This window comes from Lithobates pipiens, unplaced genomic scaffold (assembly GCF_037356315.1).
Source record: "Lithobates pipiens isolate NorthernLeopardFrog02 unplaced genomic scaffold, aLitPip1_a1.2 Scaffold_27, whole genome shotgun sequence".
NCBI lineage: Eukaryota > Metazoa > Chordata > Amphibia > Anura > Ranidae > Lithobates > Lithobates pipiens.
This window is the reverse complement of record NW_027507788.1, coordinates 173,468,983-173,489,033: the sequence shown is the minus strand read 5'-3', so window position 1 is coordinate 173,489,033 and position 20,051 is coordinate 173,468,983. Positions and strand designations below refer to the sequence as shown.

Here is a 20,051-nt window from a genome sequence, read left to right as displayed (position 1 = left end):
GGGAGCTGACATGCTCCCTCTGCGTTTCTTCTCGGTTCATGGCTCCGGCGCTGTAAAAGGCCGAAGCCATGACGACGCATGCCCGCGGGAGTCCTCTTTCTGGCAAGCAGCTCTGATTTTCCGGCAGCATCCGTCGAACCTTCAGAGTGCATGTGCCGCTCACGTCAGCGGCTGCATGCAAGGTGAAAATCTTCTAAACCGTACAGGTTTAGGAGATATTCATTTTACCCACAGGAAAGCCTTATTATAGGTTTACCTGTAGGTAAAAATGTCAAAGCGGTGTATACAACTGCTTTAAAAAGGCTTTTTTGCTCTTCCACATGGGAATGTAATAGGCAGCACTCAGTCAGTCAGTCAATAACAAAAGCCTTTACACACATCTTTTTAAAAATCACTGAAATTGTTAATAGAAACTGAAAAACAGGGAGATTCAGTATAATAAATAGTTATTATCAAAGTTTACTCAGAAAGTTGTATTTAAATAAAATGTTACAATTAGATCACACGTGTCATTTCACTGACTGAGGCAGTAGGACACAGACTGGAGATACTGCTTTTAAAATGTTGCATTGCTCCTCTGCTGACAGATGAGACATAAAGGGCCCTTTGTCCTCTCCAAGTCTGATGACTGGCAGGAGACAGCAGACAGGAAAGGGACAAGATTCAGACAGCTGGTAACTCACCTTTGCCCGCTTCCTCCACTGCTGGTGGAAAAGTAACCTTTACGATAGGCACAACACATGCCAACAGTGATCAAGGCCAGCACCACCACCACCACTAGGATACCTCCAACAATGCCAGCAATGTTCAGATCATCTGGAAATTAAGACAAAAGCTCAGATTACTTTAAAAACAATTAAACGAGACCCTACCTTAAAAGACAACGTCTTGCTGTGAAAATACTGCGCTCTGCATAAATTTAATGGGTGTGGGAACATTTTCTAAAATTATATTCATTCTATACTCATCTTTGCTTCTCTTTGTGACATCTTTACAAACTTTTTTAAGGTCACCATGTTTTATTAAAGGCATAATAGAAGAGGTACTGTGGAGAGGAAGACGTTCTACTCAGGAGCTTAAAGTAAGTTTATGCTCAAACAAAACGTCTTCCATCCCTTTGGTGCCACCTCCCAATATAAAATAAACAGCCTAGATTCTACGCAATCAATGCCAGTCTTATGGCACACTGTTTCAGAATGTTGATGGGTAGCATCAACTCCTGTGGAGACAAAGTTCCCTGGACAGTTCGGAAGGAACAACTTCCTAGATTCTAGGGCCGAGTTGGAAATCCACACTACCAGGAAGATTTTTTTTTCTGGCTGGACAACAATAGCAGGCAATCCGGGGATCTGCTTGTCACACACTGGAAAGGCCTTGAGTGGAACTGAACCACATTTTTTTTTATTTATTTTTTTAACCAAAAATATGTAGATGGATACATATTGGCCTAAACTGATGAAGAAATGTGTTTATTTAAAAAAAAATTGTATATTTATTATAGCAAAAAGTAAAAAATAAATAAAATAAAATGTCAAAATTGACGCTCTTTTGTTTATAGAGCAAAAAATAAAAACCACAGAGGTGATCAAATACCACCAAAAGACAGCTCTGTGGGAAAGAAAAGACATACATTTTGTTTGGGTAAAATGTCGCACGACCGAGTAATTGTCAGTTAAAGCGACGCAGTGCCAGATCGCAAAAAATTGCCTGGTCAGGAAGGGGGCAAATCCTTCCAGGGCTGAAGTGGTTAAGCAAAGAGCAGCTTCTCTCAGCTGAGTAACCACGGACAGCAATGATCTTTTTAGCTACCTTTAAGGAACGGGATATTCCCAACGGCAATAAATGTAAGGAGCGTTTTTTTTTTAATGACCATCACACTAATGCACTGTGCGCTGTAGATCATTATTAACAGGGCCCCCTGTTAATGGTTTCCAGGGTCTAGTTACAGTTTCCAAGATGTACACCGAGGGTAACCGATCCAGAAATGGTAAATGAACCCGGGGGCAATAATCAGTTGGATCTTGATAGAAGTGTCAGTTGAAGTAAAGATATTTAAAAAAAGAATGGTTTAGAGCAGGGCTCTCAAACTGGCAGCCCTCCAGCTGTTGCAAAACTACAAGTCCCATTATGCCTCTGCCTGCTTGTAACAGTCAGCCATGCAATGCCTCATGGGACTTGTAGTTTCGTAACAGCTGGAGGGCTGCTAGTTTGAGACCCCTGGTTTAGAGGGTACAACGGGGGCATCCTCCGTACAGTTTTCGCCAATAACATGAAGGTAGCGGCATATAACCCCGGGGGCTGTGACTTGCTTTCCTATGTCCTGTACAATTAAGATATATTTTACGGTTTTATGCTTTGGTGTAAATATGAGGGGATTAATATCAGGTCAGTTAAAAAAAAAAAAAAAAAAAAAAAAAAAAGCGAACAGCTGTGACATGTACAACTTACACACTTCCAGGGATTGAGACTCACAACGAGCAGTTCCGGCAGAATTTCTGGCTACACAGTAGTACATTCCCATGTCTCCTTTATTAACTGAAGAAAATACCTGCAAAACACACAGTGCAAACTTTAGATTATTGTGGTCAAAGCATTTATGTCCTACCCATGCTTCAAACTGTGAACTGCAGTCCTGAGCCTAGACTCTAATCTTCCCCTGATCTCTGTCACCAGCCCCTAAAATGCCCACCGATCAAACAATAGGACTTCCCACATAACCCCCTCCCCCACATTCATTCAATCTTTTCTCAAGCCCCATCGGGTGCCTCATCCTGCCAAACAGATGGTTCTGGTAGGACAGGCAACATTACCAATGGAAGGGCCATCCAAAACATCAAGGTCAAATATGCTTATCCACTTGCTGATTGATGCACGCCGATATACGTCGGCACAATGGCAGTGGTGGGCAAATGGGCGTACCTGTACGTCCCCTTTAAGAGCCAGGGATAGCAGGCGCGTGCCCGTTGCGTACAGCGTGACCATGCCCGCGGGACCAGCGGACTCTATGCCCACCTGTCTCCTGGCGGTTGTGTCTGTCACGGAGGGGCAGAATGGAGAAGTACCTATGTAAACAAGACATTTCCCCGTTCTGGCTTGTGTCATGACAGAGATCACATTGGGAGCAGCGATCGCTGTCATGTGACTTGAAGCCCATCCCCCCCACAGTTATGCTGCGTACACACAATCGGACTTTGACAGAATAGGTCCTACGGAACGAATCCGCAATAACAATTGGATCGTGTGTGGGCTTCATCGGATCTTTGCTGTCTAAAAATCAGACGGACTTTAGATTTAAAACATGTTTCAAATCTTTCAGACGGACTCGAGTCCGTTCGGAAAATCCGTTCGTGTGCATGTTAGTCCAACAGATGAAAACCGACGCTAGGGGGCAGCTATTGGCTACTGGCTATGAACTTCCTTATTCTAGTTCGGTTGTACGTCATCGCGTTCGAATCTGTCGGACTTTGGTGTGCTTGTGTGTGGCCAAGTCCGTCGGGAAGACTGTTGGACCTAGTCCGTCGAAAAGTCTGTTTGTTTATACGCAGCATTAGAATCACACCCTAGGACACACTTAACCCCCTCATCGCCACCCAGTGGTTAACCCCTTCACTGCCAGTGAAGACGCTATAACTTTTGCGCAAGTCAATCAATATGCACTCATTACAATTTTTTTATTTTATTTTTTTACCAAAAATACATATTGGCCTAAACTGAGGAAACAACGTTTTTTGTATATATTTTTTTGGGGATATTTATTATAGCAAAATGTAAAAAATAATGAGTTTTTTTCAAAATTGTCACTCTTTTTTGCTTATAGCGCAAAAAATAAAAACCGCAGAGGCGATCAAATACTATCAAAAGAAAGCTCTATTTGTGGGGGAAAAGAACGTAAATGTTGTTTGGTAACAATGTCACACGACCGCGCAATTGTCAGTTAAAGCGGCGCAGGGCCGAATCGCAAAAGGTGCTCTGGTCAGGAAGGGGGTAAAATCTTCCGGGGCTGAAGCAGCTATAGAATCATACACACAGGAAGCCCCTTCCATCAGGATCAAGGCTGTAAAATAACCCAATTTGTTATTTTTAGTATGTAAATACATTTTTTTTAAATGAGCAAATATAAATAAGTTCTTCAACATGTTAATATTGGGGCTATAGGGTTGGTATATAGCAGGGGTAGAGAACCTTTTTGTCTGAGAGAGCCACGAACGCCACATATTTTAAAATGTAATTCCACGAGAGGATACAATATGTTTAAAACTTTTTTTTTTTAATCGATTAATCGACTAATTTCAATTATAACTGTAATATCCACATCATCTCCCCCACTGTAATATCCACATCTCCCCTACGATTGTCTGCTTGCTTACCACTACACAGGCAGGCAGATCCACGAGCAGTTGAGGCGGGCGAGGATGACATCAGCGCGCCGCTCACCTAGGCCACAGCCGGGCGTACCAAGATGGCCGCAGCTCCGGAGCTAGGCCGAAGCTGTGGCCTTTCCTATGGGCTCAATCCACGGATCGGCACACAACACAATCCGCGGATTGAGAGGTGAGAGCCAGATGCAGCCATCAAAAGAGCCACATGTAGCTCGAGAGCCATACGTTCCCTACCCCTGGTATATAGGGTAGGTCAGAACTACAGAAGAGAATGATTTGGAGTGCTTATTTCAGATAAGAAAAATAAGAAAAAAAGTGCGGCTTGGCGGTGGAAAAGGTGAATAGAATGCTGTAGTGCACCACTAGGGCAATCATCAGCAGGAGGAAAGAAGTCTTGAATCATTAGAGACAAGTCCATTGGAGAACTTCCTGGAAAAGGCAGCGTGACCAATACAACCACAAATATCAGCTAGAGCTCGAATATTACTGCACAAAAGGTAAGCAATGACCACAACATTTCACTAGCACACACATTTAGGTGGGATATTCTAGACTTGCAAAAGAGAAACAAATGGGGATCTTTGTTAATGCGTTCTATCAAATCTTAACTCTTGGAATTGCATGCAAACTGCAAAGCTCCTTATAAAATGGTAGAAATGCTGCAGATTAGGATTTTAATTCCCCTTGGGTTGGGAGTTTGTCTTCTCTTTTGCAAGAACCAGACATCTAAGAAAGCTTGGAGATTTGTGAAGCACTTAACTAATGAAGTTATACCCCAAACAAAAATACTAAACAGCAATTCGGACAAAATCTTGCTGACTCAGAAACTGGATTATGTTCATCTCATCTACAGGCCTTATGGTGGCCATATGGTGGCTTTGATAAAAGTGATTTATTTTCCGATCAATCTCTCCCAAAAGGTATAATCCAACTATAGGCAACAACCCAAATCAAATCAATATGTCACATACTGTACAACTAAGTGGAATCCAATTGATAGTTGTAAATTGTAAATTATGGATCGCATCTCTGTTTCCACCATGCAATCTCAATCTAGTCCAGTGATCCCCAAACGTATGGCCCATGGCCTTTTGTTTAGAAAGTTTGGAGAACCCAGATTTAGTCAGTCAGTCAATCAAAAGTACGACAGAATTCATGACCAAAGCAGTTTAGTGTGATCTTCTTTAAATTAAATCTAAATCAATCAGAAGAGACGTTGTGGCTATTTGATTATTTGCCCGATTCAAGCAATTTGGTTGTATCACACATCGATCGAATAAGAAAATCAAAGCATGCAAGGCCACGATTAGATGAATACTTCCTTTCTTCGTATGCATTTTAACATATTAGATTCTTGTGCCTCTAAGGGCCAACATCAGTGATTTTGCTCTATTTCTACTAGAGATTGACTGATTATCGGTGTGGCCGATATTCACTTTTTTGGAAGTATCGGTCACAAACGTACCAGATATTACCGATATTGCTTCAAGGGGTTTTACCGGGGTGCCCCCCCGGTACCGTTCTTTAGAGCGGATGGTCGGCTTTATTTTAATAACAACCGATGCGGCTCAGTAGCCGCTCCGCTGTTAGTACAGGACCCACTGGGAGGACCGAGCAACCAGCTCGCATTTCCGTCGGCTGGCTCGAAGATCACTTCCTAGACATCACTTGATCACAGATTACTGGCATCTTAAAGACACCAGTTTTAAATACGGCTGTTACTGATTAAAATTTTCTTGTTCGATTAATATAATTTATTTTTTTAATCGATTAATCAACTAATTTCGATTAATTAGAACGCACATACAGATCCAACTACTTTTAGCTGATCTCCCTCTGCCACCATCATCCCCCCTCTGCCTCCATCCATCCCCCCTCTGCCACCATCCAGCACTGCGGCCTGCCATCATCACCTGCTGTCACCATCATCGGCTTGGCTGTCACTCCGTGCCTGACTCCTCGTGGACTCTGGATGGAGGGCTCCTCTGTTTCCATGTGCTGCTCAGCCTCCTGGCTGATCCAATGCTCCTGGTTACAGTTTTAAAAACTGGCGCTACTGGTGGGATGTGCTAATACATCACTCGCCTCACTAGCATAGTGCGCCGCACAGCCTCCCGCCGACCGAATACAGGATCGGATCGGCTCAGCAAGTTCCGGAACTGCACATGCGCAGTTCCAAGCTGGAACGGTCATGGCTGTGACGTTGATGTCCGCGACTCCCTGAAGGCCTGGAAGCCGGCGGAGAGGGGAGTACAGATCAAAATAATTTTGATTGGACAAAAAAAATTAACGATTAATCGAGGAATTAATCATTAATTTCCGCAGCCCTAGTTTTAAACAATAGAAAGTATTCAAAAATAAAGATCTTGCCAATGGTATCCGCTGCCGTCTCAGCCAATGAGAAGGGAAAAGTCCCGGTGAGACTCTCATGCAACATCGCTGGATCAAGATGAGGCTCAGGTAAGTATTAGGAGGTGCTGAGGAGTCTGCTGCATACAGAAGGATTTTTTTATCTTCTGCCCTCAGAACCACTTTAACCCCAAAATCAATGTCTTATCCCTAGACCAGGGGTTTCCAAACTTTCCAAACAAAGGACTAGTGTACTGTCCTTCAGACTTTAGGGTTGCCGGACTAGAGCCATTGGAAGTACAAAATGTCCAGGTGTCCAGTGGGAGTAAACAATACAATATCTTTGGTGTCAGTGGGAGGACTAGTGCCCCGTCGTTGGTGTCAAAGGAAGGAATTGTGCCCTTTTGATGGCATCAGTTGGAGGAATAGTGCCCCATTGTTGGTATCTGCAACAAGAATGATTCCCCATTGTGGGTGTCATGGATGGAATAGTGCCCCAAGGGACAGATAAAGGCAAGCAAAGGGCCCCAGGGCCGCAGTTTGGAGACCCCTGCCCTAGACCAGTGGGACCCTATATAAATCCACACCCTGCTCAAACCATACAACCCTTCCATACCATGGACTTTTCAAAATCTCAGAATATAAATTTTACATATAAACTTGGTGCAGTGCTATACTAAAATGTCACATTCACTAAACTATTACAGCCAGTACCAAGACCAATATTGTGCAATCATGATGCTGTGAAAAAATGATGGATGCAACACAATCTGCAAAATCAAAACAACTAGACAAAATGTTCTTTCAATTCCACCAAGTATGAAAGTGCTGCTATTGTAAACAATAAATGTCCCTACTCTCAGTGCAATAAATAAATAAAGTGCTTTTGCAAAAGAAAGTCTGGGAAGGTTTATTTATTCTTTCATCCACAACTTTGCTCCACATCAACCGTAAGGCCCCATTCACACGCACAAAACGATTGGGTCAGTCTGTCAGTTTTTTTTTTATGTGGACCCGATCGGACCATCCATTGCCCTCTATTTGTCCGTTGACGCCCACCGACATCCGATCTGTCCGCTAAAAACAGACAGATGAGGATCCGTTCCCCATCAGTCTGCTGGATCGGATAAGTTGGATGAAAATAGACAGGCAGTCTGTTTCAATCCGAAAGCCCATAGAAGTCAGTGGGCTTAGCATCAGCAGAGCGGACCCGGACCTGTCATCCGCGTGCTAAGGGGCCTAAAAGTGCCTGTGCTTCTCCCCACTCCGCCTATGAGACACTCAGCAGATCTTAATGACCCCTTATGGTTAATATGCAGGTCAATAGCACTTTAGGAGCTCTCTTTCCCCTCCGTATTGTCTATGCTGACATAATTTCTGACACGCATGGCCATCTTTACTAGGAAGTGAATGTGCCATTGAACTGCATGGAGGCTGTTACTTGTTTAATCACCCTGTAAGTGCAACGATTGGTTTAAACTAAATTTATCCACTTGCCACCCAAGAACATACCTGTATGTCCTTGAGTTGCAGTGGTTATACCGGAATAATACCTGCAGCTACAGTATCTTTTTTTTTGCTAGCTATTATGCTCTTTTTTTCTAAAAGAGATCCTAGCAGCTAATTAGCTACCACCTCCCGCCGCCTTCCTGGGCTCCCCCCCCGTACCACCGGGGAACCCAGGATTGTAGCTGGCGGTTCTGCCGGCCAACCATAGAGATGATCGAGGACTGAAACATCCCCAGAACAAAGCCACGAGTATTTAGTCACTTATGGTTTCGGTTTTTGTGTTTACTGGCCGTATGTCAGTCTGGTTGGCTGCTTTGGAGGCTAGATAAGAGATCTGGAGTCTAAGGCCGCTTACACACGGTCGGATTGTCTGCCCAACTTAGTCCACTGAACCGTGTTTCAGCGGACAATCCGCTCGTGTGTGGGCTTCAGCGGACTTTTTCAGCGGACAATCTGACGGACTTAGTCTTTCGGAATTTCCGTAATTTTGTCCGTCCAAACTTGGTTTTGTCCGTCCAAACTTGGTTTCAGCGGACAGTCCGCTCGTGTGTAGGCAAGTTGGACGGACTAAGTATGGCGCATGCTCAGAAAGGATTTACACGGCCGAAGGTTGCATTGCAGTGTATTGGACGTCGTTTTTCTAGTCCCGTCGTACGTGCTGTACACGTCATCGCGCAAGTTTTCAGCGGACTGTCTGTTCATCGTGTGTGGTCAAGTCCGTTCATTCAAAATTTGGACGGACTGTCTGTCGGATTGTCTGACGAACTTAGTTGGGCAGACAATCCGCCCGTGTGTACGCGGCCTAACAGACCTAAGATCTCTCTGTAGAGGGGACCTGTCACGGTCAGTGCCCTCCTGGGATATTGTTCATCTCTTGTGATAGTAATAAAGTAGATACATTTTTAAAAAAATTAACAGTGTTAAAAAAAAAAAAAAAAAAAAAGTAAATAAAATAAATAATAATAATAATAATAATAATAATAAAAAAAAAAAAAGTAAAGCACCCACCGGGGCTCAGGCAAATGCATATGTAGGTCGTGCACACATTTGTTAACTGTGTTCGCACCACAATGAACGTTATATCGACAGCAATAATTTTAGCACCAGACCTTCTGTGTAACTCTAAAAAGGTAGCCTGTAAAGGCTTTTAAAGTGTCACCTATGGAGATTTTTTAGGTACCGTAGTTTGGTGCCATTCCACCGGCGTATACAATTTTAAGTCTGACATGTTTGCCATTTACTCAGCGTAATATCATCTTTTATATTTTACTAATCAATTGGGTATTATATTGTGTTTTTGCACGTTAAAACTCATTAGGTTGTCTTAGACTTGGTGCAGCATATTACATTCACTAAACTCATACAGCCAGTGCTATTTCCCCAAAGGGTTATAGAAGGTACATAGCAGCTTAAGGAAAAGGAACTCAAGAAAAATACACACCTGCATGCAGAGGGTAATGGGTTATCAAATATATTTGGCTGCATCACACCTAATATAACCATACAAGACCTTGCTCTTCTTAATTATATCAAAAGGCCAAAATCAGACAGTGTGACCATCATATCTGATTTTTTTCCCACCCTGCATATCTGCATATCTCCCTATCTCTCCCCTATACCAGGATTCCACTTTTTCCACACATGATCATTAGTCTCACCAAGGTTCCAGTATTGGCGTTTGCGGTAAAAGATGAATTGGCAAATTTTGGGCTGGTTTTCGAGTCATCAGGCAGTGCATCGGTATTGCGATACCATCGATACACAGAATTGGGGTAACCTTCTTTCTCCTGGCAATACAGAATGGCAGACTTTCCTACTGGGACAGACTTGGGCACTCGGCACTGGGGAGTCACTGGTTTTACTGAGGAAGAAAACAGAAAAAGTATTAGATACATCTTCCTAACATTGAATAGAGCTTTAATAAAGATGACAGACGGGAACAAACAAAATAACTAGAGGAAAAGGAATACCTGAAAAGTCTCACCATTCAGTGCCCCCCACACTAGGAATACCTGAAAAGTCCCAACATTCACACTAGAAAGACATGAAAGGTCTCACCATTCACACTAGAAAGACATGAAAGGTCTCACCATTCAGTGCCCCCACACTAGGAAGACATGAAAAAATCTCACCATTCAGCATCACAATACTAGAAAGACCTGAAAAGTCTCACCATTCAGTGCCTCTCTATACTATGAAGACCTGAAAGGTCTCACCATTCAGCACCACCACACTAGGAAGACCATTCTCCATTCCAAGTCACCATTCAGCATACAATGAAGGCCCCCATTGCTGGGCAGTTCTAATAGTCAAAGCTAGTGTTAAAGTTTGCCGCCAAGTCCAACCTCTACATTCCTACTGGCTCATCGCCATGGAGCTACCTCACTGGCCAATAGGAATGAGCAGGAAGCAAAAAAGAAGTTGAGCCAAACTTTAACACTAAATGAAGAACTGCTGAAGCTTTGCATCAAGAACCCAGCATTTATCTGTAACTAAAAACTTCATAGACTACACACACTTAAAAATGTACATATTTTGAACAAGCAGTAAAAGTGTTTTAAACCCCTCTTTGTGTTATATCTATAGGCATTGTGGAGAACATCATCTTCACATTTCACAACACAGGCATTAAAATCTTACCTCTTTTCCTCTTACTTTCTATTGCAATAGATCAAAGCAGCCTGCAAGGCCTCTAATCTAAACACACAGCAGATGTTTCTATCAGATCATGGCAAACCTCTAACAAACACACAACAAATTTTTCTAAGTTATTTTAGGGCTGATTTGCACCAGCAGCTGTGCTGAACGCACAGACACTGGTGTGCACTGGCAGGGCGATGCATTGCACTGCTTTCCTCTTTTCTGTTACAATTTTATGAAAATGTCACCAGTTGGCATTTCATCAAATTCTTTTACACAGCTGGGTTAGCATGCAGGTTTCTGCTGCAGCATACTGTGCTGAAAAAAAAATACTGCATGCAATACAGTGGTGTGAACTGACACCATAGGAAACCAACCAGACAAACTGCCTTGTCTTTGCGTTAGGACTGCACTGGGCAACGCTGCTCACCCCATTCTAGGGCAAATGGTGTGAATGACCCTATAAACTGACTTTGTTATGTTCTTTGAGAATGAATTACTTTACATTAAAAGAAGCTAGTGAGGTCAGTGATAGTTCATTTTAAAGTGCTTCTATTGCTTGTTAAGAATGGGTAGAATGGGTAAATAAATTAATTAGTGATTGTAAAGGCATACTTTTTTTTAAATATAAACAAGTCATACTCACCTGCTCTGTGCAATGGTTTTGCACAGAGCAGCCCCAATCCTCTTCACTAGTGCTCCTGGCTCCTCCCCCATGTCAAGTGCCCCCATATTAAGCCACTTGCTATGGGGGCACTTGTGTGTGCTCACTCCTGAGCCACCCCTGTGTGTCCACAAGACACACAGAGTGCGTCTCTGCCCTGCAGCATCAGTTTTAATTTGTTCTGGAAACAGTCTTTAAATTGGCCAGTAAGCAGCATCGCTCTGCTTGGGTAGAAACAAACCTATCTCAGATGTATAATAATAATAATATAATATGACAGTCAGTAACGGACAAGTCAGCAATAATTCAACTAGATGAGACGAATAACATCTGGCAGCTACAACTGACTAGCAATATCTGTTCTGTCTGAGATATCTCCAGAGGGCCAGATGCTGCTGGCAACACATAAAATAACACAGAATCAAAGTGTGGACTATTTCAGCATGTTACAGCTTTGCTTACCTTTGACAGTGAGATTAATGATAATCTCTGCTAAATTCTTATGGTCGTCCACGGCGGCCACTTCGCAGCGATATGTTCCACTGTCAGTCCGGCTGGTATTATATATAACCAACGAGCTTTGCGACTGAACTTCAGCACGACCTTTTAGGTCTCCTAATACAGAAAAATACAGATTTTCTTATAATGCACATGCACTTCAAACTACTATACTAAGTACATGGAACTGTTCACGTCAATCTCTACACAACAATCTAACGTCCCCGCCACAGTCACATGCCATTATTATTATACATTTATGTAGCACCGACACATTCCGCAGTGTTGTACAGAGAACACTGCTTAAAGGAACCCATAGCAACCTCTGAAGGAACCCTAGTTGAGAAAGGCTGCTCTAATTATACATCACCCTTGCCTGTGCACCCATTCCCCACATCACACCTTCATTGCGTGTCCCTTCCCCTTATCGCTCTTCGCTGTCCACCACTTCCTCTCCTCACCCTTCACTGTGCGCCCCCCCCCCTTCACTGGGCGCCCCTTCCCCTCATCACCCTTCACTGGGCGCCCCTTCCCCTCATCACCCTTCACTGGGCGCCCCTTCCCCTCATCACCCTTCACTGGGCGCCCCTTCCCCTCATCACCCTTCACTGGGCGCCCCTTCCCCTCATCACCCTTCACTGGGCGCCCCTTCCCCTCATCACCCTTCACCGGGCGCCCCTTCCCCTCATCACCCTTCACCGGGCGCCCCTTCCCCTCATCACCCTTCACCGGGCGCCCCTTCCCCTCATCACCCTTCACCGGGCGCCCCTTCCCCTCATCACCCTTCACCGGGCGCCCCTTCCCCTCATCACCCTTCACCGGGCGCCCCTTCCCCTCATCACCCTTCACCGGGCGCCCCTTCCCCTCATCACCCTTCACCGGGCGCCCCTACCCCTCATCACCCTTCACCGGGCGCCCCTTCCCCTCATCACCCTTCACCGGGCGCCCCTTCCCCTCATCACCCTTCACCGGGCGCCCCTTCCCCTCATCACCCTTCACCGGGCGCCCCTTCCCCTCATCACCCTTCACCGGGCGCTCCTTCCCCTCATCACCCTTCACCGGGCGCCCCTTCCCCTCATCACTCTTCACCGGGCGCCCCTTCCCCTCATCACCCTTCACCGGGCGCCCCTTCCCCTCATCACCCTTCACCGGGCGCCCCTTCCCCTCATCACCCTTCACCGGGCGCCCCTTCCCCTCATCACCCTTCACTGGGCGCCCCTTCCTCTCCTCAAAAAGAAAAAAGTGGAAAGTTCCCCACAGGGCTTTTTAGCAGCAAATAGGAGTCAAATATTTTGTAAAAAATGGACACAAAACATATGTAAACAATTAATTAAAATATGAGCTCTGGCATATACAAGGCGAGACAAATTAGGCTAGGAAAGGTTATACATCAAGGGTGATACATTGTTACACTTGGAATTGCACTACCATTTCCATACATCAGCAATTCCAAGTGTAACAATGTATCACCCTTGATGTATAACCTTTCCTAGCCTAATTTGTCTTGCCTTGTATATGCCAGAGCTCATATTTTAATGAATTGTTTACATATGTTTTGTGTCTAACCATTTTTTTTAAAATAAAAAATCTGTGATTTTTACAAAATATTTGACTCCTATTTGCTGCTAAAAAGCCCCGTGGGGAACTTTCCACTTTTTTCTTTTCAAAGACTTTAATTGGGGTGTGCAGCCCTCTCAGACTCTCACATATGTGTCCCTCTATGATATACCCCTTCCTTTCCTCAACCTTCACTGTGCACCCCTTCCCCTCATCACCCTGCACCCCTTCCCCTCATCACCCTGCACTGTGCACCCCTTCCCCTCATCACCCTGCACTGTGCACCCCTTCCTCTCATCACCCTGCACTGTGCACCCCTTCCCCTCATCACCCTGCACTGTGCACCCCTTCCCCTCATCATCCTGCACCCCTTACCCTCATCACCCTTAACTTTGTGCCCCTTCATTTGAATCACCCTTCACTGTGCGTCCTTTCCCCTCATCACTGTTTACTGTGCGCCCCTTTCTCTCATCACGCGTCACTGTATGCCCCTTCCCCTCATTCCCCTTTGCTGCGTGCCCCTTCCCCTCATCCCCTTTCACCCCATAAGCCTTCACTGTGCACTCCTTTCTCTAATCACGCTTCACTTTGTGCCCCTTCCCCTCATCACCCTTTACTGTGTGCCACTTCCGTTCATCAGGACTTTACTGTGCGCTCCCTTCCCCTCATTCCCCCTGACTGTGCATCCCTTTCCTTCCATCACCATTAACTGTATGCCCCTTCACCTGATCATGACTATACTGTGTACCTCTTCCTCTCATCACACCTTCCATGTGCACCCCTTCCTTTTATCTCTGCTCACTTGGATCTCCTTTCTATGCATGAACCTTGCATTTATGAACATCTCCCAATCAACCCATCAAAGCCCCCAATACCCCACCCCCCCCCTTCCATATCGCCTATCTAATATACCTTGAATATTATTTTCAAAATAGACATAGGTGGTCTCATTATTACGAGTCTTCTTCCATTCAATGCGTGGGTCATTGGTGTTGCTGTTTTTAATGATACAGGAGAGCTCCACTCCTGGCAGAAAACAGGGTAAAAAGATTTAACTTTTGTAGAATTTCTCATTTGAAATACCAACAGCTGCAACAAATATATAAAAGTCTGCAGACTGGAAATTACAGCTAAAAGGTGTTCACATACACTGACGATCGATTTTCAAATGCTAGGGAAAAAAATAAACCCCGAGAGGATTACTTTTCATTCACTTTTAAATGATCTTTACAATCAGTCACAAAAGATCAGTGCAGCATTTAGCGTGGTGTTCAGGGTCAGGGGTTAGTGGCAAATTAGGGTTATGTTCAGGGTCAGGGGTTAGTGGTAATGTAGGTTATAGATTATTGTTAATTACATTGGCTTTAGATACAGTTATTACCAAGATGAAACATAACATGGGCTATAAGCATCAAGGCTAAATACCTAATGGCGACAAAAACGTGCTCTTGTATAATGCAGGTATAATGTATGATTGGGGAAACTGTGTAAAAAGCAAAACATGACCATTTCTGAAGCCACAAATCAAACCACTACAGCCAGACTCCATGCTTGGATGCTACGGGCAGCAACTTTACTTTTACACCTAATGCTAGGATGCCATTAAAGTCCAACTCCAGTTTTTTGGGGGGTTTTATATTTACAGAAATAATTCCCAGACATTGCTCTTTTTCTCATTTTTCTTTTTATACTTAAAGACTGTCCACATCACTGTGTAGCTCCACGATTTTGCATTCTACTGCTGCCATCCCATTTTGGGCTGGATGACGCTCTGCATCCCTGAACATGTGGTCTCCTTGCCGCCCACTGCCTGACGCTAGCACCGAGGAGGCGGAAATAGCCCGTGCAATGGGGCCGTCACCAAAAGTGAATATATGAAGGCTTACCAGATTTTCATGACCTCCTAAGTTAATAGAAAGGCCATCAATCACTTGAGTAAAAGCTCCCTTGCTTTTTGACACAAAACTTACACTGAAGAAAATCAAATACAGCACTGTATTGTCACATAAAGATCTCCATTAGGAACACCTCCAGGTCACAATGACATGTGTGTGGCTCCGCCTTGACGCATTTCGTCAAAGTCTTTTGCAAATGTTATTTGACGAAAGGCGTCAATTGAGCCACACACGTGACGTCTTCGCAAACTAGACGTGTCCCTCTTGGTGATTTTCTTTCGTGTAAATGCAATTTTTAGCTTGTAATAAAATTGTGGTAGCTGGTTTACACTATGTGTAGCCTGGGTCTCCTTTTATACTTTTTCTTGAGCGACAACCACAAGAAAATTTTGTAGCAGAAGTCCTGTCAAATGGGCTTGGGTGTCCTCTTTGCACCTAGTTTGAAAGTAATTTAAAATCTTTGGGCGTTTTTGAACCTGACCTACTATCACGTTATGTGACATCATACAGTGTGCCAGGGAGATTTTACTCATGTGATTTATGACCGTTCTATTAATTTAGGAGGTCAGGGAACTCTGGTAGGCCTCCATATATTCACTTCTGGTGACAGTTCATTGCACTGGTGGTGGATGTACTAATGCACTTGATCTTTCAGTGAAGAATGGGACCACTATATGAACATTAAGTTATACCGTAAGTGGACATTTCCGCCACGCACCCCCCTATTTTTTTGCACTGTAATCACTTTGATTAGCGCAGCACAGTATTTTCATTTTTTTATTACCAAGTTGATATCACTTAGTGTGTCTGCAGCTGGTTTTCACATTAACAATTTGTTTACATGTTTGACCACTTGTGCGGTTTACTATTTTTTTTTTTTTTTTTTTTTTTTATCAGGTGAACTCTATTCTGATGGAAATGTAAAAGGCATCTGGCAATTTGCTGTATATTTTATTAGTATTATAACTTTATGTTTTCAAATTTGGCTTTTCCTTCCTGGATATTTTCTGTTGTACAATTGTGAAAAACGTAAAAGATTTTGCAGAAAAAAAAAAGCAGGGAGATTTGATGGGCATGTTAAGGAACCGGGCTGTGTTTTCTTTTAAATCCTGGAGTTGGGCTTTAAAGTGGAATTCCAGCCTGACTTCAACTTTGCTTAAAAATGTTCCCTCCCCTTCCTCATGCCTATCCTGCCTAACCTGTGTAAAGTAGACATATCTATTTTTGGTCCGTTCCAGTGATCCCTTGGGTCAGTAAGCAATGGCTGCAGGGGAGAGAAGAAAGCACTTGATAATGGCTGGGAATTTTGGAAGCCTTGATGTCACCCAAAGGCTTCCATGTCCCAACCAATGTCGGCACACCATCCTCTCCCCTGCAGCAGCCACTCACTGACATAGGGGAGCCAGAGCTGTGGGATCACATAACTGAACTAGAGTGGACTAAAAACTAGGTAAGTATACAGATCTTTATTCCACAGGTTGGGCAGGATAGGTAGCAGGAGGGGGCGGGGGCATTTTTAAGCATGGTTAGTGGTAGTGGAATTCTACTTTAAGGAGAGAATGAGAAAACATATTGCACCCTTCCATTCATTCCACAAGACAGAACAATCTCCTTTCATTAGCCATCATGCGGTGGAAAGGAACAAATTGGAGTCTGATTACTGTGGGAAATATGCTACAATGCTTCTCACCCTCACAATCCGGACTACATATCTATATAATGACCAGAGAAAGGCTGCAATTACCTTCTGATGTTATCACAACTGGAATAAAGGAGAAAAGGACGAACATTGATCAGAGACAGGAGGACATGGACTTACTCTGATATTCTTGAACCTCGGGATTTATGTTAATTGTAGTGAGCTCCACTGCCAGCACAACGCAACCTGCAAACAGAGATCCGCCATCAGTACACATTCCACCATCATGGACAAATGTCATTGTTCTTCTAATAAAAGGGTCTGCACAGCCAAATCTCATATTTTTAGATTCTAGTGAATGATGAAATACATGAATGCACATTACAGTCAAATACGATTGTTAAACTAAAACTAAAGTGCAAAGAAAATACATGAGGGCAGGCTCTTTATTGCAGAAGATTATAAAAATTGCCTAACCAATGTCCAAACAGGTGGTGGTGGTGCCCTCTAACCCAATATATACTGAGAAAAAGGGTCTTTTTTGGTTTGTTCTAGGCTGAGAGTCAAGCTCCAACCCTGAAAACCAAGCGGTTAATTAGGCAAACATAGGACCATAGGAAGGGTGCAAATATTATATCAAATTAAAAGAGAGAATAACAATAATAGAAAACATGATATATATCAAAAACAATCCCTTCACCATCACCAAAAACCAATGTCACAATTTGGTAGTGTCCGGACAATTAAAGGGATTGTAAAGAGAATTTTTTTTTTTTAAATAACAAACATGTTATACTTACCTCCACTGTGCAGCTCGTTTTGTACAGAGTGTCCCCGAACCTGCTCTTCTGGCGTCCCTCGGTGGCTGTCTCGGCTTCTCCTCGCAAGTACTTCGTGTTCATGCGAGCTCCCTCGCATGGTGAGAAGCACTTGCGAGCGCGCTCCTGTGATACAGCCGGCGGCTGTAGCCGCTCGCTGTATCACTCGCCCTCCCCCCCCCGGCGCGCCGCATCATTGGATGTGATTCACAGCAGCGCAAGCCAATAGCTGCGCTGCTTTCAATCCCTCCACTCCAGCCAATCAACGGGCAGGCTGAGCGGCGAAGAGGACGTCGGGGGCGATTGCGGGACTTTCGAGGGGTCAGGTAAGTAAAACAGGGGAGCTGGGGAGGGGGGGCCGGCACTGTCAGATGTTTTTTCCAGCTTAATGCATTAAGGTGAAAAAACTTTTACCTTTACAACCCCTTTAACTATGTGGACTGCGCATACCAGTTCCTGACGAAGCTACGCAGTGACGTAGTGAAATGCGTTGGTGTCACAGGTGTGTCATCGGACAGTCTGGAAGAGATGTCCCGTATGGACATGCGCACTACACAAGCGGCTCGAGGAATACCTCATGCCCTGTGTTATATATCGATATATCGTATTTCTATCGCGTTATTACACTCTTTTAATGGAATTTGATTATAATAAATATTCGCACCTCCCAATAGCCCTATGTTTGCCTAATTAACCACTTGATTGTCAAGGTGGGAGCTTCACTCCCAGCCTAGAACAAAACAAAAGAAACATTTTTCTTTTTATTCTGGAAGATACATCCTATGCTCTCTTCTGCAATGAAAAATAAAAAAACCCTAGCTGCCTGTTTGCAATCTTTTTTAGAATGTACATTGAGAGGTGTGTGTGAGCAACTCAGCTTTCTCAGCACACCTCGGCACCTGAAAAAACCTCCAGTGGCACAAGAGCGGGAGTTTTGGTATTTCCCAACATGCCAATCAAGACAGCCAAAGACCAACACCCAGAAAGAGCTGGGGGGAGAACATGCAAGACCGATGAATGACCTTGTGGACATCCCGTCATCAGCGTAGAGGTGAGTTTAATTCTGCTTTAACCAATTGCCTACTGGGTACTTTCACCCCCTTCCTGCCCAGGCCAATTTTCAGCCTTCAGCGCTGTCACACTTTGAATGACAATTGCGCGGTCATGGAAAACTGCACCCTTATGACATTTGCATAATTTTTTTTTTTTTTTTAGACAGGACACTTTCTTTTGGTGGTATTTAATCACCACTGGGTTTTTATTTTTTTTGCTAAACAAACAGAAAGACAGAAAATTAAAAAAAAAAAAAAAAAGAATTTTACTTTTCAAATTTTACAAATAAGTAATTTTCTCCTTCACTGATGTGCACTGATGAGGCTGCACCGATGGGCACTGATAGGCAACACTGATGAGGCTGCTCTAATATGCGGCACAGATGGGCAGCACTTGATGGGCACTGGTGAGCAGCATTGATGGCACTGATGGGGCTGCACTGATAATCAGGGCCCTGATGATCTGTGTGCATGTCCCCGGTCAGGACTGCTGGTTACAGACTCTGCTCTCCTCACGCTATGGCATTGCATGCGGTAAGGACTGCCAATAACCAGCAATTGTGTTTACACTGCGATCAACTGTGATTGGACACAGCTGATCATGTGGTAAAGGTCCACTGTGATTGGCCTTTTACCACAACCTGTGACCAGCTGTGTATAGTGTCCGATCACAGAGTGTCCCCGGATGCGCACCCCAGGGGGCGTGCAAGGGGGGTTGTTCCGGGAGGACATCCATGGACGCCCACCCAGAACTAAAGAGCCATGCTATAGCTGTCTTTTAGCTATGGCCTGGTTAGGAAGCGGTTAAAGGGTAACTCATATTTCACAAAAAAATGTAAAGTATATTATACACACACACGCACACACACACACACACACACATATATATTATAAAATATTAATATAGCTTATACAATTGCTACATGAGCTATGTTACAATTTAAAGTATAACTAAAGGCAAAACCTTTTTCGTTTTGGATATAGTAGAGAGGGATTAGAACCCCTGTCAGGCTCTTATTGCTGCCTGTAACCCCCCCGTTAGGGAGATTCA

General features: G+C 44.0%; 1 protein-coding gene across 1 annotated transcript in view; it reads right to left on the bottom strand.

Annotated features, from left to right (window-relative positions):
- JAM3 (junctional adhesion molecule 3) overlaps window positions 1-20,051 on the bottom strand; it is a 59,656-nt gene that overhangs the window by 7,627 nt on the left and 31,978 nt on the right. Inside the window, exons 2-7 of the mRNA XM_077457907.1 lie at window positions 17,311-17,376; window positions 14,509-14,622; window positions 12,004-12,156; window positions 9,896-10,098; window positions 2,449-2,548; window positions 684-816 (exon numbers count right to left, since the gene is read on the bottom strand). Of these exons, the coding sequence (XP_077314033.1) occupies window positions 684-816; window positions 2,449-2,548; window positions 9,896-10,098; window positions 12,004-12,156; window positions 14,509-14,622; window positions 17,311-17,376 (769 nt within the window). The remainder of the gene's footprint in view (window positions 1-683; window positions 817-2,448; window positions 2,549-9,895; window positions 10,099-12,003; window positions 12,157-14,508; window positions 14,623-17,310; window positions 17,377-20,051) is intronic.